This window comes from Hyperoodon ampullatus (genome assembly GCF_949752795.1).
Source record: "Hyperoodon ampullatus genome assembly, chromosome: 4".
Lineage (NCBI taxonomy): Eukaryota > Metazoa > Chordata > Mammalia > Artiodactyla > Ziphiidae > Hyperoodon > Hyperoodon ampullatus.
This window is the reverse complement of record NC_136917.1, coordinates 124,488,714-124,509,804: the sequence shown is the minus strand read 5'-3', so window position 1 is coordinate 124,509,804 and position 21,091 is coordinate 124,488,714. Positions and strand designations below refer to the sequence as shown.

The window sequence follows — 21,091 nt, the reverse complement described above, 5'->3', positions numbered from 1 at the left end:
GACTGTAGTTTTTAGGAATCAGAACTTAGAAAAGTGGGCCTAGACAAAGAGATCAGATAATAGAATATCAAAGATTCAAATTATTTTCTATGCGGGCTTTTAATGAGACTAATTTCATCCTTTAAAAACTGTGGGATTGGATTATGAAATGGATGAAACCAAACCTCAATAAAAGTCATTTCTTTCCTTAAAACTCTCTAATGGTGTCTCTTGCTTACAGATAAAGTCCAAGCTCCCAAACATGGAACATAAAACCTCCTTCTCTTGTACCTAAGAACTTAGAATGGTGGTCTCAATTCTTACCACTCCTGCCCCACACAGGGCTTATAATTCTTGACACACACGCCCCAGCTTTTTCTATTGTGGGCTTTGTTCACAGTACTCATTCTGTCAACTCCCACTCTCACCCTCAATCAAAATGCACTGCAGGCATTACTTTTTCTAGGTAGCCTCTTCTAACTTCTCCAGACTATGTTAGGTACTCCTGTGTGTTTCTATAAACCCAATTACTGCACTTAATACCTAATGATGAGTTCTGCTGTTTCTCCTACCAACTAAATTGTGAATTCCTTTCAGGGAAGGAAATGTGTCTTATTTATCTCCGTATCCCTGGTATTTAACATAGTGTTTGCCATGCTAGGCACTCAGTAAATGTTTATTGAAGAGAGAACTCAATGGCATTTAACAAGACTGTTACTGATAACTCTTCAATCCAGTTTAATTGAAGGTAACCTAGACCTATGTAATTTTAGACAGAATGAGTCGTAAATACAGACACACACAGTTGTTTTATTCATTGATGTTTTAGCCTCAAAGAACCAAAGATGTAAACAGATATGTACTAAGTATGAAGAACAGGGGATCCCTCTGAGAGGTTTTAGCCAACAGAAGATATGGAGAAAAGAAATATGGAACTGTATGGGGCATGGGTCCATCAGCCTAAAAGCAATAGTCTCAAAGTATTCAGATAATCAGGTTACAGATACAAATCTAAACATAAATTCTGTCTGCATCTAGTGAAAACAACATACACTGGGTGGTAAGGATATGAACCAAATACCAATTATCTGCTTAAAGAAGTAACATGTGTTTAACAGTTATATTAATAAATTCAACTTTTACAGTTTACAGAATGCTACCTGCTTATCTGTAACAATTTATAAATGAGTATAATAATTTATATTCTAAATGAAAATAATTTCTAAAATAATATTATTTGAAGTATTGATAATCATATATATTAAGGACTAGAAGGGATCTCAGAGATAATTTGGTACAATATTTTATAGATGAAAGACACCAAGGCCCAGAGAAGGTAAATTACTTTGTTGAAGGTCACACAGGTAGCCAGAACGACTAGGACTTGTGTTTTTGGCCACCGTGTGGCATGCGGGATCTTAGTTCCCCGACCACGGATTGAACCCCTGTACCTTCAATGGAAGCGCAGACAACTAGGACTTTTGGATTTTTACTACTAAGTTCAGTTTTCCTTATGCTACATATTGCCTGAGAGGAAATGTCACTAATTTTCTCCTACAATATATTAGTGAGATTTGCATCCAAACCCAATAATAATAACAAGATCACTTCAGAAGAAAATTACTTTAGTAAAAATAAACGAATTTTATTCAGATGAGATCTTTCATAAACTATTCTCAGACTATGGGAAATTTACTCAAGAATAATTCCAAGAGTTTTTCCTGGGGAAAAAAATTACTGAACATTAAAATCTTTTAATTTGCGAACTCTATTAGTTAATGAGGCCTGAAATTTATATAACTCTCCTGAGCCACTGATTGTCTCACCATTCAGATAACAAATCTGATGAGCCAACTTATTATCTCTACAATTAACAGAAGTAAAACTTACAAATAACTGGATCAACTCTTGTGTCACTACAATTATCATTTTTAACCACGTTACACACTCAATAGGACGAGACCATACGTTTGCATGTAGCATTTTCTAATCATTTTTTAAAGTTTTTTTACTTATTTTTTTCATACTGATAACCAAGGGATTGTATTTTCATAAAATATAGTTTTCAAAAATACATAAACTATAGCAAAGGCAAAACAAACCCTTAAAAACCTAGTAGCTCTGTGTTTCTCTCCAAATAACTGACTAAGCTATTTAAACAAGAGGATTTCTTTTTAAGGAGGCCATAGGACTAAGTTAGGTTATGGAAAAGCTACAAGTGTGAGCACTTCCATGGCTGTAATGTTAGAAAAGGGATGTGGATGTAGCTTCCCTAGAATCTGCACAAGGTAAGCATATGCTAAGAGGAGTTATGAGGCTCTCCCAGTCTTACTGAGGTCATGCCAGATAGGAGTGCTGGGTGAAGGAAGAATCAGTACACCCTTCCAGCCTGTGAGGTTATGTGTACTTACCTGATTTCATCATAATGAATTCACCTGCAGCCATGTCTGTAGGCTACCAATTTGAAAATTTATAACTGCACCACAGTAAGGTACTTACAATCTTTGGTGCTGTACCATGATAACTAGTTGACTTTCAATGCTGCTACAATAATAAATATTTAACTTATTGGACATAAGGGATATCCAAGTATTCAGCAAAGTAAATAACATTGATCATTGTGAAATTAAAAAAATGTAGAAACATTTATATCTACAACTATGTGTTTGAAAATGCTGACTCATATAAAATTTCCATTGTTATATAAAGGCTTTCATGTTGTAACTCCCTGACTCTTAAATTTTAAAAAGTACAGAATAAAATTCTTAATCCTAAATTTTTGTCACTGCTCCTGAGGTTTATGATTGAAGTCAAAGAGAGAAACACCCCAAACTAGTCATTTATGAAACCATAAATTCAGTGGAAACCTGCTTCAAAACTACAATTTCAGACAAATATATATATATATGTTCACATTTATAAAAAATTTCCACATTACTCATAGAAACAAGCGTCATAAAATTTACATACCGAATACAATAAAAATCAGTTCTAATGAAGATTTAGCTGTTATCCTCCTAAATAAAAAGTTCTGTGTTTGAGGTATCTCTTTAAGACATGCCAATATGGCATATTTGTAAAACAACCCAGGAGTCTATCTTAAAAATCCTGCCCAATACAGCATCATCTCTATGAGACCTACAAGTAGGCTGAACTAGACTTGTCTTTTTAAGCAAGGAAGAAATATTTTGTTTTAAAACTAAAGAGGCAGGTACTAGAAACTCTGCATCTCAGAAAACAGTGACATTTTGTTATAAATACTTTCATTATCATCTTCCTGCTGATGCCATTCATTTAAAACGTTCTGGTCAAGACCAATAAAGCAGCTTCATCTCCTGTGACATCCAAAAAAAGCCAAGATTTAAAAACAACAGTGAAGAACTTCACTCTCTTTATACATTATCATAGGATATAAAGCTATGAAATTTTTCAGTGTCAAGCGTAAAGCATTATCCCCTACCTCACTTTAACACTGGAAGGTGGACACTTAATTCAGCAGTACTCATTAACTGCTAGGTAGATTGCCTGTGTTGACTGTAGTAAAGCCATTTACAATCAACTTATGAAGTAATAACACTAGCCAGACACACACACAGAGGAATACCAAAAACGATGAGTTTTGTTGCACAAATATCCATACTTGGGGCATGGCTATCAAGTAATAAGACTGATTCAATACTCTATAATCATAGTACATTAAAATACTGCCAGACAGTAATGGTCCCATATATGAAAAAATGTCTATATGGAAAAGGCTCTGATTTATTGCAAAGCATAATTATATATCAAATTTCAAGGAAAGTCCAATAATTTTCAAAACCAAATTTTTTAATTTAATGGTTCAGGCCAAAGACTCAGTTACTTTTTGGAGATTTCAGAACTATTAGGGGCAGAGGAATGCTTTTCCTTTTTTCTCTTCTTTTTGTCCTTTTTGTGATGCTTCCCCTTTTTTGACTTACTCTTTTTCTCTTTTTTCTTTTCTTTCTTCTGATATTTTTGTTTCTTTTGTTTTGAAGTGTCCTCTTCAGTGGAACTGGATGAATAAGACCTATGAGTAATAATGCATGTTGACTGATAATTGTATTTATGGTTGATGGGTACATTTAAATGGAATTTGAACTGCCTTAAATCCTTCTTGGAACAAGGTGGGAGTATAAATATAAAGGAATTCAAACAAAATGTGCTTTATATATTTGTATTCTCTTAAAATACTGTATTCAGAGTTTTTGCCACTTAGCCAGAGAAACTAACAAAACAAATGTCTCTGTTCTGCTCAGTTCTAGTTACGAGCTTTAAATTCAGTAAGGATGAAATAATTTTTCTGTGATTTTCAGTTTTTCATCCTGTGTACCCTTCAAAATCTTTCTTATAAGGCAAAGAAAATGGCATTTACCAACCCTCATTATATACACAATTCACTTGTGTATATAATAACTTGTTCGCATATTCTCTTAAAAGAGCCACAAAGGATACAATTATATAAAAAGGGCTACAGTTGTACCTCTGTATAAATGAATGAAAGCTGAAAGTTAGCAAAATAAAAGCACTTTTGTTTTATTTTATTTTTCAAGTTAAAGTACTTGATTCTTTTACATGCAGAGTGATACAGATGAACACTTGCATTCTGAAATAATTTTCACTAGTTACAGAAAGAATGCTTTTAAATGTATACTCTGTATAAATGAATGAGAATAACTTATCATTATACTTTATTTTTCTTATATTATTCGAATACTAAATTGGGAAAATAAACTGTAGAATTCTTTCCTCTAATGAAAAATAACAAAAAACGAACAAAAAAACCCCAGCTCTCTTAAGAGATGTATAAAAAGATGTGCAACAATATCCAGACCCCAAATATGTGTTGACAAAACAGAAACTGAGTTAATTTAAAATCTGAAAGGCATCCCAGAGATAGCTGAGCGATCTAAACATTAGAAGTTAAAACCCAAACTAAGAAAACCTAAAAGACATACAGTAGAAGGCAAAGTAAACACATGAGACTACAAGGTTGTGTCTGTAGAGTGACTCACTGTGCAAATTCCTTGACTGCCTTCCTTGATCAGGGACTCTCAGCCTCCCCCGTTTCTGTAACATTGTGTTCCTTCCTCTTCCTTGTCCACCTTCTCAGACTCTGGCCATCTCCTGAGCTTATTTTCTCATGTATTCTCTTGCACTCTCTTCAACTCTTTTTCTCAACTCTTGCCTACTTTCCTGTTTAAAGACCTGCTTGACCTCTACATTCTAACCAGCTCTGCTTCTCTGCCTGCACTTTTTTCTTTGGCTTTCTGGATCTGGGTTCTCTTTAAGGCAGAATGTTACACTTTGGCAGAGCAACCACATCAGGTGGCGTTACCTTTGCTAAGTGTACTTAGGAAAGTTCTTTTAATTTCAGGCCCTGTCTGAGGTGGGTGAGGCCCAAGGTAGAGAGGCTTGAGTAAATAATACGTTACTCTAAAACCAGTACGTGAAAATTTGGAAGAAAACAGAAAATCTCACTTCTGCTGTAAGCGATCCACATGCTGTGCTAATGCAAATGATTAAACAATACACTCATCAGACTACACGATACACTGAGTTCCACCTTCCTGTGTTAGTTCTTAAACATTATTAACTCCCAACACCTGAAAGTGAGTTAACTTTTCCAATTTATAAAGTAGCTGAGGGTGTTAGAATGTATATATTACATGCTCTATAAAAACTACAAAGTGACAACACCTGATGTGCAGAACCTACTGTCAGAGAACTAAGGTCCAAGCTAGATATTACTACCTGCTAAATGCCCTTAAAAGTGTCTATATGTACATGTTTATTCTAGTGTAAATGAAAGCTCACTCATGAACCAAGGAAGAAGTTGCCTCTTCAGTCTTTTGATCAATTTCTTTAACCAGTTGTTGTTAAAAGAGTTGATAGTAAAAATTCATAGATGGCTGATGAGAATTCTGAAAGATCTGAAGGTATTTAGCATGACAAATGAGTACATAAATCCTATTAATAAATTAATTTCTTAGCCATGGCAATGATATTTTGAGAATACAAATACTTAAGCTCCAACTTCATACATATGAGGACAAAATATATATGTGAAGAATTTAGACATACATCCAATTAAAAACTTAACTGATGTTCTAAAACTTAAAAATTCTAGAATACAAATAGAATACATAAAAGAAGCGGGTGGGGCTGTTATTTATTTATACCTTGATTTGCTCCAAAAAAGAAAATTTAAGGTGGCTGAGTGCTGACTTTATTTTTGATTCCTGACATGAAGGATTTTGTTATTTTACTGAAACAACTGAACACCTAACTTTCATTAAGATAATATTAAATTAACTGGACTATAACATGAAAAATAAAATTTTATAATCCATCTAGATCCACAGTCCTGCTTTTTTTTAAAAAAAAAAGTTAAAAAAATACCTTTTCCTTTTTTTTTTCAACTTGATTTTCTCTTTGCTTTTTGCTTTTTTCTTCTCCTCTTCTTCATTTATTCCTGTGTGTTGAGGGGAAAGAATCAGGTCACCATCAGTTTATATACTAATATGGTATGTATACATTTTTTGATTTTGGTTGCTGGTTGGTGAATTTCACTGTTAGGATACTGCACTTCTTTTGTAACAATGTCCCCTTTCTTGATTATTTTTACTCATTAAAAACATTATAAAAGTACTATATGCTTTTAATACAGATTTCAAATCTACTAAGTACATTAAGTAAAAAATTCAAATATTTCATTTCTAATTCCTAAAGCAAATCAGTATCGACAGTTTGGTGGGTACTATTCCAGGCCTTAAGAAATGAAACAATACAATCATGTATAATTTAAAAAATCTTCTTTTTCAAGCAAAATTAGGATCATGAAATCCTAAGGTCATGGGACAATAACCACATTTAATATTTATGTCGTTGGTATCTCGGAAGGAGAGAATACATACTATTCTCTATCTTGTTTATTAAGTACACAATTTGGTGTGTATTCTTCTAGGCTTTCTCTATACATAACCAAATACACACAAACATTCACTTATACAAACATAATTACATGTAAGTCCCAAGTTTTTATTTCATTTGAAAAATGGATTGTGGCATATAATATATAATATTTTCCAACTTATTTCTTTCACTTAACACTTTTTTTGACATTCTTTTATGCTAACACCATTAGCTGAAAAGACTATTCTTTCTATACAAAACTGTCTTTTCACCTCTGTCAAAAACCAGTTGAACTTCTGCTTCTAGGAAGATGAAGTAGATGTACTTTTCCTATTCCTCCCATTAATATAACTACAAACCCCAGACATTACAAAAACAAGCATAAGAAGACTGTAAAAGGTGGAAAGACAGACACTAGCTAGGGATCTTGAAATACAGAAAACGACACACTGCTGAGTTCCCTGAAATTTCTTTTTGCTTTATACAGCCCAGACTTACAGCTGAAGAAGCCGGCAACCTGGCAATATCAACAGGTGCAGACAAAAATACCCCAACAATAGCCTGCTCTCTCTAGCCAAAGGACCAAGAAAGGGACAGCCTAGTGACAGGAAACTTTTAGATAATAACTGCCATTTCCAGCCAAACACCACAGAAAAAAATGGGGCACCACCCCCACCCATGTTACCAAAGGTTGAGTGAAGAACATAGACTTCCCCCCGTGAGTCTGTGAAGAGATATCTCAATCCCCCTTCCTGAGAAGTCTAAGTGGTGAGCCAAACTTTCATCCCCACTGACCAGTAATAAGACCTCCATTAACAGTGTCAGTGGAGACCAACCAAGGAGCCTGGATTTCCAACCCCACCCAGCAATAACGAGGCACTCCTCCCCTCCACGCTTAAGTATTGTCAGAAGAAACCTAATGAAAGTCAGTGCTTTCACTGTCACCCTGTGGTAACAAGACTACCCTCAACATGGTGTCAGGGGGCACCACACAGGGAGCTGATATTCCGACCTTCACCCAGCAGTAACAAGAAGCCATGTCCACCTTAGGTTTTGGTGGAGGATGAGTGGTGAAACTGAACTTTTATTTTCATCTGGCAGGATCAAGTTGGCATCCTCAATTTTCCTTCTGGAGTGGTACCAGAGAAAATCAGATAAAACAAAAGGTTTAAAGAAAAGCCAGAGTTTTATATACGTCCAAATTTCAACTGAAAAGAAATCATCAAATCAAGAACCAGAAAGACCTCTAATTGAATACAAAATTAAACAATAAATGACAACACCACAATGACAGAAATATTAGAATTATCTGAAAAAGATTTCAATGCAGCCATCATAAAAATGCTTCAATGGTCAACTATGAACATGCTTGAAACAAATGAAAAAATAGAAATACCCAAAGAAATAAATTATCCAAAGAGGGCTTCCCTGGTGGCTCAGTGGTTAAGAATCCGCCTGACAATGCAGAGGACATGGGTTCGATCCCTGGTCCAGGAAGATCCCACATGCTGCGAAGCAACTAATCCCGTGTGCCACAAATACTAAGCCTGTGCTCTAGAGCCCACGTGTCACAACTGCTGAAGCCCACACGCCTAGAGCCCATGCTCCACAACAAGAGAAGCCACGACAATGAGAAGCCTGTGCACTGCAACAAAGAGTAGCCCCTGCTCGTCGCAACTAGAGAGAGCCCGCACACAGCAACAAAGACCAAACACAGCCAAAAATAAAAACAAATAAATTAATTTTTAAAAAATCCAAGAAGAAACAAATAGAAAGTTTAGAACTAAAAATACAATAAACTAAAATAAAAAACTCAGTGGAAGGGCTCAAGAGCAGAATGGAAACACAGAGGAAATAATCACTGAACAGGAAGACAAAACAATATAAATCAACCTATCTGAATGATGGAGAGAAGAAAGACTTAAAAAGAACAGAGTTTCAGAAACCTGTGGGATAACAGCAAAAGAGCTAATATTTATGTCATTAGAATCCTGCAAAGCAAGGATAAAGAAGGCTTTAAAAAAAGGTGCTTGACGAAATAATTGCTGAAAACTTCCTGAATTTGGTAAGAGACATAAACCTACAAATTCAAAATAAACTCAAAGAAATTCATATCAAGACACATCATAATTAAGCTTATGAAAACTAATGACAAAGAAAAAACATTGAAAGCAATCAGAGAAAAATGATATGTTACTTATAGAAGCAAAACAATTAGAATGAAAGCAGATTTCTTATCAGAAAAGATGGAAGCTAGAAAGAAGTGGAATCCTGGAATCCTCTACCCAGTGAAAATATTCTTCAAAAATGAAAAGACAGATGGCTTCACAGGCGAATTCTATCAAACATTTAGAGAACAGCTAACACCCATCCTTCTCAAACTCTTAAAAAATATAGCAGAGGGAAGAATACTCCCAAACTCATGCTACAAGGCCACCATCACCTTGATAACAAAACCAAAGATGTCACAAAGAAAGAAAACTACAGGCCAATAACACTGGTGGACAGAGATGCAAAACTCCTAGACAAAATACTAGGAAACAGAATCCAACAGCACATTAAAAGGATCATACACCATGATTAAGTGGGGTTTACCCCAGGGGTGCAAGGATTCTTCAATACATGCAAATAATGTGATACACCATATTAACAAATTGAAGGAGAAAAACCATATAATCATCTCAATAGATGCAGAGAAAGCTTTCGACAAAATTCAACACCCATTTATGATAAAAACTCTCCAGAAAGTAGGCATAGAGGGAACATACCTCAACATAATAAAGGCCATATATGACAAACCCACAGCCAACATCATCCTCAATGGTGAAAAACTGAAACCATTTCAGGAACAAGACAAGGTTGCCCACTCTCACCACTATCATTCAACATAGTTTTGGAAGTTTTAGCCACAGCAATCAGGGAAGACAAAGAAATAAAAGGAATCCAAATCGGAAAAGAAGAAGTAAAGCTGTCACTGTTTGCACATGACACGATACTATACATAGAGAATCCTAAAGGTGCTACCAGAAAACTACTAGAGCTAATCAATGAATCTGGTAAAGTAGCAGGATACAAAATTAATGCACAGCAATCTCTTGTACTCCTATACACTAATGATGAAAAATCTGAAAGTGAAATTAAGAAAACACTCCCATTTACCACTGCAACAAAAAGAATAAAATATCTAGGAGTAAACCTACCTAAAGAGACAAAAGACCTGTACACAGAAAATTATAAGACACTGATGAAAGAAATTAAAGATGATACAAATAGATGGAGAGATATACCATGTTCTTGGATTGGAAGAATCAACATGGTGAAAATGACTCTACTACCCAAAGCAATCTACAGAATCAATGCAATCCCTATCAAACTACCACTGGCATTTTTCACAGAACTAGAACAAAAAATCTCACAATTTGTATGCAAACACAAAAGACTCTGAATAGCCAAAGCAATCTTGAGAACGAAAAACGGAGCTGGAGGAATCAGGCTCCCTGACTTCAGACTATACTACAAAGCTACAGTAATCAAGACCGTATGGTACTGGCACAAAAACAGAAAGATAGATCAATGGAACAGGATAGAAAGCCCAGAGCTAAACCCACGCACATATGGTCACCTTATCTTTGATAAAGGAGGCAAGAATATACAGTGGAGAAAAGACAGTCTCTTCAGTAAGTGGTGCTGGGAAAACTGGAGAGTTACATGTAAAAGAATGCAGTTAGAATACTCCCTAACACCATACACAAAAATAAACTTAAAATGGATTAAAGACCTAAATGTAAGGCCAGACACTATTAAACTCTTAGAGGAAAACATAGGCAGAATCCTCCATGACATAAATCACAGCAAGATCCTTTTTGACACACCTCCTAGAGAAATGGAAATAAAAACAAAAATAAACAAATGGGACCTAATGAAACTTAAAATCTTTTGGACAGCAAAGGAAACCATAAACAAGATGAAAAGACAACCCTCAGAATGGGAGAAAATATTTGCAAATGAAGCAACTGACAAAGGATTAATCTCCAAAATTTACAAGCAGCTCATGCAGCTCAGTATCAAAAAACCAAACAACCCAATCCAAAAATGGGCAGAAGACCTAAATAGACATTTCTCCAAAGAAGATATACAGATTGCCAACAAACACATGAAAGAAGGCTCAACATCATTAATCATTAGAGAAATGCAAATCAAAACTACAATGAGATATCATCTCACACCAGTCAGAATGGCCATCATCAAAAAATCTACAAACAATAAATGCTGGAGAGGGTGTGGAGAAAAGGAAACCCTCTTGCACTGTTGGTAGGAATGTGAATTGGTACAGCCACTATGGAGAACAGTATGGAGGTTCCTTAAAAAGCTAAAAAATAGAACTACCATACAAGCCAGCAATCCCACTACTGGGCATATACCCTGAGAAAACCATAATTCAAAAAGAGTCATGTACCACAATGTTCATTGCAGAACTATTTACAATAGCCAGGACATGGAAGCAACCTAAGTGTCCATCATCGAATGAATGGATAAAGAAGATGTGGCACATATATACAATGGAATATTACTCATCCATAAAAAGAAACGAAATTGAGTTATTTGTAGTGAGGTGGATGGACCTAGAGTCTGTCATACAGAGTGAAGTAAGTCAGAAAGAGAAAAACAAATACTGTATGCTAACATATAGATATGGAATCTAAAAAAAAGAAAAATGGTCATGAAGAACATAGGGGCAAGACGGGAATAAAGACGCAGACCTACTAGAGAATGGACTTGAGGATATGGGGAGGGGGAAGGGTAAGCTGGGACAAAGTGAGAGAGAGGCATGGACATATATACACTACCAAATGTAAAATAGATAGCTAGTGGGAAGCAGCCGCATAGCACAGGGAGGTTAGCTCGGTGTTTTGTGACCACCTAGAGGGGTGAGATAGGGAGGGTGGGAGGGAGGGAGACAAAAGAGGGAAGAGATATAGGGATATATGTAAATGTATAACTGATTCACTTTGTTATAAAGCAGAAACTAATAAAAAAATTAAAAAAAAGAGGTAAAGTCTTAAATTAGTAATATAAACTTCTACCTCAAGAACCTGGGTGGGGGGAGCTAAATAAACCCAAACAAGTATAAGGAAAAAGATAAGGACAAGAATTAATGAAATTGAAAACAGAAGAAAAAATTAAACAAGAACTGGATCAATAAAACACCACAGATCTTTAATAAGACTGTGAAAGGAAAAAGAGAAGACACAAGTTACTAATATCAGCAATAAAATGGGGATATCACTACAGACCCTGCAGAAATCAAAAGGGTAAGTGAATACTATGAGCAACCCTACAAACATAAATTTAACAACTTAGACAATATGGACCCCTTTCTCAAAAAACACAAATTGCCACAACTCATCTAATATGATGTAAATAATTTCAATAACCTTATAACTATTAAGACAATTGAATCTGTAATTTAAAGGCTCCTGAAAAGCAAATCTCCAGGCCCAGATGATTACACTGAAAATTTCTACTAAGCATTTAAAGAAGAATTAAGACAAATTTTATATAATCTTATCCAATAAATAGAAGAGAAGGAAACTCTTCTCAATATTCTATGATGCTAATGTTACTCTGATACCAAAATCAGACTAAAATAGTACAAAATTAGAAAACCACAGACTAACATCTCTCATGAACATAGATGCAAATAATCATTAACAGAATATTAGCAAATAGAAGTCAGCATTTAATATTTTAAAAAAGGGTTTCCATGGTGGCTCAGTGGCTGAGAGTCCGCCAGCCGATGCAGGGGATGTGGGTTCGTGCCCCGGTTCGGGAAGATCCCACATGCCGCGGAGAGGCTAGGCCCGTGAGCCATGGCCGCTGAGCCTGCACGTCTGGAGCCTGTGCTCCGCAACGGGAGAGGCCACAACAGTGAGAGGTCCGCATACCGCAAAAAATAAAAAAATTAAAAAAAATAAAAATAAAAAAAGTTATACATTGTGACCAAGTGTGATTTATTCAAGGGATGCAAGGCTGGTTGAATATTCAAAAATCAATTAATGTAATCCACTGTATTAAGAGGCTAAACAAGAAAAATCGTAGGATCATTATCAACTGATGCAGAAAATGCATTTGGCAAAATCTGACACCCATTCATGATAAAAACTCTTTAAAAATAGGAATAGAGGGAAACTTCCTCAACTTGATAAAGAGCAGCTACCAAAAAATCTTACAGCTAACCATTAAGGTCTGTATGGTTTTGTCCCCTAGGACTGGAATCCAGGTAAGAATTCACTTCTCACTGCTCTTTTTCAACATAGTGCTATAAGTTCTAGCCATAGCAATAAATCAAGAAAGGAAAACAAAACGCTTACAGATCAAAATGGAAGAAATAAAACTGTTCCTGTTTGCAGATGACATGATGGTTTACATAGAAAATTCCAAAGAATCTACCAAAAACTCCTAGAACTAATCAGTGAGTTTAGCAAAGATAAAAGATAAAGTCATTTGTATTTCTATATACTTGTAATGAACATGCAGGCAATGAAATAAAAAAAAATTTATAAGTTTTCAAAAAAAATTTATAGGTATAATCCTAAAACTACACAATGCTGAGAAAAGAAATCAAAGATTTAAATAAACAGAGAGACATATTGCATTCATGGGTTGGAATACTCAACACAGTAAAGGTGTCAATTCTCCCCAAATTGATAAACATGTTTAAGGCAATGCCTATCAAAATCCCAGAAAGATTCTTTGTAGATATAAACATTATTCTAAAATTTATATGGAAGGGAAAAGAAACTAGAATAGTTGAAACAATTTTGAAAAAGAAGAATAAAGTAGAAAAAATCAGTCCCTCCAACTTTGAGACTTATAGCTACATTAATCAAGACTGGGTGGCGGGATAGATACATAGATCAATGGAACATTATAGACAGCCAAGAAACAAACCCACACGAATAGGACCAACTTATTTTTGGCAAGAGCACAAAAGCAATTCAATGGAAGAAAGATAGCCTTTCAATAAACAGTGCTGGAACAACTGGTCATTCTTAAGCAAAATACTAAGTGCTCTAAGTTTCACATTTTATACAATAATCAAATCAAATGGATGATGGACCTAATGTAAAATATAAAACTATAAAAACTTTAGAAAAAAGTAAAGGAGACCAAGAGACAGGCAAAGAGTTACATTTGAAACCAAAGCATAATCTATAAGAGGAAAAATTAATAAATTGGACTTTATCAAAATTAAAAACTATTGTTCTGTGAAACACCTATTAAGAGGATGAAAAGAAAAGCTACATATTGGGATAAATATTTGCAAACCAGGCATCTAAAAAAGGACTAGTATCTAGAATATGTAAAGAACTCAACATTCAACACTATGAAATAATGTTTAACATTATTAGCCATTGGGGAAATATAAATTAAAACTACATTGAGATGTAATTGTACATCATCAAAAAGCTAAGATTTTTAGAAAGTGACAAAATCAAATGCTGGTGAGGATGCAGAGAAATGGGGTCACTCATACATGTTTTGGTAGAAATGTAAAATAGTATAGCCACTCTGGAAAACAGTTTGGCAGTTTATTAAGCAACTAAACATGCAACTACCATAAAACCCAGCAATTGTACTCTTGGATAATTATCTCATAGAAATAAAGATTTATGTTTACCCAAATCCTGTTGATAGCAGCTTTATTTGTAATAGCCCAAACTGGAAACAACTCAGATGTCCTTAAATGGGTGAATGATTAAACTGTGGTATCCATATAATAGACTACTATTCAACAATAAAAAGGAACAAATTATTTATAAATATAGCAACCTGAGTGAATCTCCAGAGAATTATAGCTAGTGAAAAAAATCCAATCTGGAAAAGTATGGTTTCATTTATAAAACATTTTTGAAATTACAGTATTAGAGAAATAGCAAAATTTTGGTTGCCAGAGATTAAGTAAGGACAAGAGGAAAGGTATGGCTATAGAAGGACAATATGAGTGATCCTTGTAGTGTTAGAAATATTGTGTACATTGATTGTATCAAAGTCAATGTCCTGGCTGTGATACTGTAATACAATTTTGGAAGATGAGGGAAATGGGTAAAGGGTACAAGGAATTCTCTGTATTATTTCTTACAGCTGCATATGAATCTACAATTATCTCAAAATAAACAGTTAAAAAATGAATTGGCCATATATGTATGTTGCTATTCACTTATACTAATCAACTTTTACATCAATACCACATTGTTGGGATTACTTGTAGCTTTACAGAAAGTTTGAAAGTAGGCTGTGTTAATCTTACCAACTTTAGTTCTTTTTCAAAGTATTTTGGCTATTCTAGGTTCTTTACATTTCCACAAGAACTTTAGAATTGACTTGTCAGTGTCTAAAACAGCCTGCTTGAATTTGATTGTGATTAGTTTGAATCTATAAATCAAGTTGGAGAGAACTGACATTTTAATTAATTTATTTTTTAAATTTAATTTTTATTTTATATTGATTTACAATGTTGCGTTAGTTTCAGGTGTACAGCAAAGTGATTCAGTTATACATATACATATAGCCATTCTTTTTCAGATTCTTTTCCCATATAGGTTATTATAGAATACTGAGTAGAGTTTCCTGTGCTATACAGTAGGTCCTTGTGATTATTTATTTTAATATATAGTCGTGTGTATATGTTAGTCCCAAACTCCTAATTTATCTCCCACCCACCTTTCCCCTTTGGTAACCATAAGTATGCTTTCCAAGTCTGTGAGTCTGTTTCTGTTTTGTAAATAAGTTCACCTGTATCATCTTTTTAGATTCCACATATAAGTGATATATATTTGTCTTTGTCTAACTTATTTCACTTAGTATGATAATCTCTAGGTCCATCCATGTTGCTGCAAATGGCATTATTTCATTCTTTTTTATGGCAGAGTAACACTCCATTGTATATATGTACCACATCTTCTTTATCCATTCTGCTGTCAATGGACATTTAGGCTGTTTCCATGTCTCGGCTATTGTAAATAGTGCTGCAGTGAACACTGGGGTGCATGTATCTTTTCAAATTATGGTTTTTTCTGGATATATGCTCAGGAGTGGGACTGCTGGATCATGTGGCAGCTCTAGTTTTAGTTTTTTAAGGAACCTCCATACTATTCTCCATAGTGGCTGTACCAATTTACATTCCCACCAACAGTGTAGGAGCGTTCCCTTTTCTCCACACCCTCTCCAGCATTTATTGTTTGTAGACTTTTTGATGATGGCCATTCTGACTAGTGTGAGGTGATACCTCATTGTAGTTTTGATTTGCATTTCTCTAAAAATTAGTGATGTTGAGCATATTTTCATGTGCCTGTTGGCCACCTATATGACTTCTTTGGAGAAATGTCTATTTAGATCTTCTGACCATTTTTTGACTGGGTTGTTTTTTTTGATATTGAGCTACATGAGCTGTTAGTATATTTTGGAGAGTAATCCTTTGTTAGCCGCTTCGTTTGCAAATATTTTCTCCCATTCTGTGGGTTGATTGTCATTTTATTTATGGTTTCCTTTGCTGTGCAAAAGCTTTTAAGTTTAGTTAGGTCCCACTTGTTTATGTTTGTTTTCATTTTCATTACTCTAGGAGGCAGATCCAGAAGGATACTGCTACAATTTATGTCAAAGAGTGAGAACTAACTTTTAAAAAGATTGAATCTTCTAGTCCATGAATATGGTATATCTTATGATTTATTCATTTCTTTAATATCCCTCATCAGTGTTTTGTATGTTTCAGTCTTGCACATCTTTTGTCAGATTTATCCCTAAGTATTTCATACTTTTAATGCTATTATAATAGGTATGTTTAAAATTTCAATTTCTCATTGTTCACTGCCAGCATACAGAAATACATGGATTTTTTGCCCATTGATTGATCTTGCATCCTACAACTTGGCTAAAAGTAGTTATTAGTTCTAGAACTTTTCTTCTAGGCTTTCTACATAGATGACCAAGTCATCTGCAAATAAAGACAGTTTTTACCCTTCCTTTTCTAATCTGGATGACCTTAATTTCTTTTTCTTGCCTTATTACATGACTAGAATCCCCACTACAATGTTGAAAATAAGTGGTAGGAATGGACATCTGTGATTTGTTCCTTATGTTATGGAAACATTCAGTCTTTTACCATTAAGTATAATGTAATCTTTCTGTTTTTTATGGACATCCCTTATCAGGCTGATGAAGTTTCCTTCTTTTCCTAGTGTGCTGAAAATTTTTATAAAAAATGGAAGATGGACTTCCTCAAATAATTTTTCTTAAAATATTGGTTTTCTTAAAATACTACAGATTTTCTTCTTTGGTCTGTTAAAAATAGCAAATTACAATGACTTTTGATTGTAAAACAAATATTGTATTCCTGCAATAAACTCCACTTGGTCATAATATATTATCCTTTTTATGTATTGTTGGATTTGACTTACTAACATTTTTTAAATTGCTTAGAATTGCTTAAAATTCTCTTTGAGAGTCTCTGCTTTCCTTGTAATGTCTTTATCTGTTTTTTTTTTAATTTAAAATTTTTTCAAAAATTTTTGACTGAGTTGGCTCTTTGTTGCTGTGTGTAGGCTTTCTCTGGTTGCAGCGAGTGGGGGCTACTCTTCGTTGTGGTGCACAGGCTTCTCATTGCAGTGGCTTCTCTTGTTGCAGAGCATGGGCTCTAGGTGCGTGGGCTTCAGTAGTTGCGGCACGTGGGCTCAGTAGTTGTGGTGCACGGGCTTAGCTGCTCCGTGGCATGTGGGATCTTCCCCAGGCAGGGCTCAAACTCGTGTCCCCTGCATTGGCAGGTGGATTCTTAACTACTGTGCCACCAGGGAAGCCCCTCTTTATCTGGTTTTTTTTATTAGGGTAATGCTGGTCTTATAAGTTGAGTTGGAAAGTATCCCCTCTTTAAGATTTTATGTAGAAGTAGTGGTATTACTTCTCCTTTAAATGTTTGGCAGAATTCATGAGAAGCCATTCAGCCATGGCATTTTCTTCGCTGAAAGTTTTAAAACATTTAACTTCTGTAATAGATGCAGACCACTCAGTTTACCTATTTCTTCTTGAAAGAGTTTTGGTAGTTTGTATCTTTCAAGTAATTTGTCCAGTTTATCTAAGTTGTCCAATTTATTGGCATAAGATTATTCATAATATTCTATTTTAGCATCTGTGTAATCTGTAGTGTTGTTACTTCATTCATTTCTGATACTGGTAATTTATGACTATTTTTTAACCCAATCAGTTTGGATAGTGAATTTTCACTTTTATAGATCTTCTCAAAGAACCAGCTCTTGGTTTCACTTATTTTTCTCTATTGTTTCTCTATTTTCCATTTCACTGATTTCACCTCTGATCTTTTTTCTTTCTTTTTTTTTTTTTTTTTTTTTGTGGTATGCAGCCCTCTCACTGCTGTGGCCTCTCCCGTTGTGGAGCACAGGCTCCAGATGCGCAGGCTTAGCCATGGCTATGGCTCACGGGCCCAGCTGCTCTGCGGCATGCGGGATCTTCCCGGAACAGGGCATGAACCCATGTCCCCTGCATCGGCAGGCAGACTCTCAACCACTGTGCCACCAGGGAAGCCCTCACCTCTGATCTTTATTATGTCCTTTCTTCTGCTTACTTCAGGTTTCATTTGCTCTTCTTTTTCGAGTTTAAGGTAGAAGTTGAAGTCATAAATTTGAGATATTTCTTCTCTTCTAATACAGGCATGGAATGCCATAAATTTGCCTCTAAGTGCTGCTTTAGGGACATCTCATAAATGTTATGTTGTATTTTTATTTTCATACAGTTGAAAAGTACTTTCTAATTTCCTTTGGCTCTTTTTTTTCTTTGACCCAATGGGACATTTAGAAGTGTGTTAGGCTACAATTACTTGGGAATTTTCCAAGAAGCTACCTGTTATCGATTTCTAATTTAATTTTCTTGTGGCTAGAGAAGATACTTTGCATGACTTGAATTCTCAAATTTATTGAGACTTGTTTTATAGCACAGAATAAGGTCTATCTTGGTAGATGTTCTGTGTGCACTGAGGGGGAAAAAACTGTATTCTGCTGTTGCTGAGTGAGGTGTTCTATAAATGTTAAATAGGACAAGTTGGTTGACAGTGTCATTCAGGTATACTTTATACTTTGATTTACTGCCTACTTGTTCCAACAATTACTGAATTGTAATGAAATCTCTGACTATAAATGTAGATTTTTTTACCCACAAGGATTTTCCCTGGTAGTTCTATCAGAGTTTGCTTCATATATTTCAAATTTTGTTACTAGGTATAGAATACTAGTGTTGGTATTCCATGTTCTCTTGACTGACCCTTTCATCATTATGAAAGAAAAAAAAACCCTGCTTTATCCCTTGTAATATTCTTAGTTTTGAAATCTACTTGATTTGATCTTAAAATAGTCACTTTCACTTTCTCTTGAAGAGCTATTTTTGTTGTTGTTGTTTTATAAGTACCATAAGTTTAGAAGAACTACTGTTAGTATGTTAAAAAAAAAAGTTATGAGAAATTAAACAAATAAAACTAGCTCTGGGAATAATTTCCTCTTCCATTTAGGAGTGACGGATAAGGAATCCACTGACTAGATTATATAGAGAAATTAGCTCTAGAGTTCAGGAATTTTTTTTCCTGGTCATTTACCCTAGGAACTAGCAGTAGTGATAATAAGAGGATATGAGAATTCAAGCACTGAAGACAAAAGCTTATTTTTGATAGTTCACTGTTTCTATACTACCATTATTAAAACAATTTCACCTCTATTTACTGAGGTTCCTCTGAGACAGAATGTTGAAATACACACAAGCATAGTAGGGAAAAGAGTTTGAGTTTTTGCAAAATAATAACTTCTTGGAAAATGATACAACCAACCTTTGGAGTACAAAATAGAAGGCAAGAAGGTCCTTGTGTACTTTAGCCCTTAAGTTTTGTAATGATAAGCAAGAGTGGTAGTGTCTTGTGTAACACACAGGAGTCAAGAGGTTATCATCCAGTCTTTAGAGACAGCTTTAGGATACTATGGCAGACTCATCCTAGCAGTATCAGCAGGTTCAGCTGCTAGATCTTTGTCTGCATATTTGTCACCAGGTTGTAGCTACTCTCACTGCTTTTAAATGCCTGACTAGGCAGTTCCAAACCTACACCCATTAATCTAAATTTCCCATTCCCTCTTGTGTTTTCCAATCAACCGCTTAGCAAATATCTTCTGTAGTTATCTTATAATAAAAAGTACATTTGAGCCAAAAATTGGCTTTACTCCAATTATCCTGTGGATTCATTTAAGTCCTATCTTTATTAAGCTTGAAACCACCCTTGTAAGTCATTCATTTGAATCTGATTCCAGCAGTTACTAAAGGGGTGGAGAGAGATTTATGACAAGATGCAAATACCTGATTTTGACATTTTCCCCTATGCAGTTTGCAGTGTAAACCATCTTTAAATAAAATCATGTATGTATTTAACATAAACTCTCCTAAACAAACAAAACAAAAAACCAAACTAAGCCACAAAAGCCCTCAAGTTTGTCAAAATACATTTCTGTACTGAACTAAAAGAATACTGTTAAATATTAAGGGATGAGATATGAGGAAAGGACTACCTTCTAATTACAGACAAATTGCTGATTAATATTAAATAACATTAGGTAAATTGAATGAGGGGAAAAAACATCTATACTCTTGAATTTCTTTGGTTCTTTGTAAATACAGTGAGTCCCCTACATATGAAAGAGTTCCATTCCGAGAGCACATTCATAAGTCCAATTTGTTTGTTAAGTCCAACAAAGTTAGCCTAGGTACCCAACTAACACAATCGGCTATATAGTACTGTATTGTAATAGGTTTATAATACTTTTCACACAAATAATACATAAAAAACAAACAGAAAATAAAGAAAACATTTTTAACCTTACAGTACAGTACCTTGAAAAGTACAGTAGTACAGTACAACAGCTGGCGTACAGGGGCTGGCATCAAGTGAAGAGGCAAGAAGAGTTACTGACTGGAAGAGGGAGAGGAGGTGGGAGGTGGTAGAGCTGAAGGATCATCAGCAATAGGAGATGAGGGCAAGCTGCAATCTCACTCACTCCTGACGTTGACGGCACAGGTTCTGGTTCCTTGCTAGATTCAATTCTATCTACCCTCTTGAAAAAATGATCCAGTGATGTCT

General features: G+C 34.9%; 1 protein-coding gene across 4 annotated transcripts in view; it reads right to left on the bottom strand.

The window, feature by feature from the left end:
- SREK1IP1 (SREK1 interacting protein 1) overlaps window positions 1-21,091 on the bottom strand; it is a 127,285-nt gene that overhangs the window by 71,034 nt on the left and 35,160 nt on the right. For 2 of the 4 annotated variants that reach the window (XM_079703965.1, XM_079703962.1), the window contains exons 4-5: window positions 6,400-6,472; window positions 3,939-4,027 (exon numbers count right to left, since the gene is read on the bottom strand). In XM_079703965.1, the coding sequence (XP_079560091.1) occupies window positions 3,939-4,027; window positions 6,400-6,472 (162 nt within the window). Of the gene's footprint in view, window positions 1-3,039; window positions 3,315-3,665; window positions 4,028-6,399; window positions 6,473-21,091 lie in introns of those variants that run through there. The other 2 variants (XM_079703964.1, XM_079703963.1) reach the window with 2 other exon arrangements.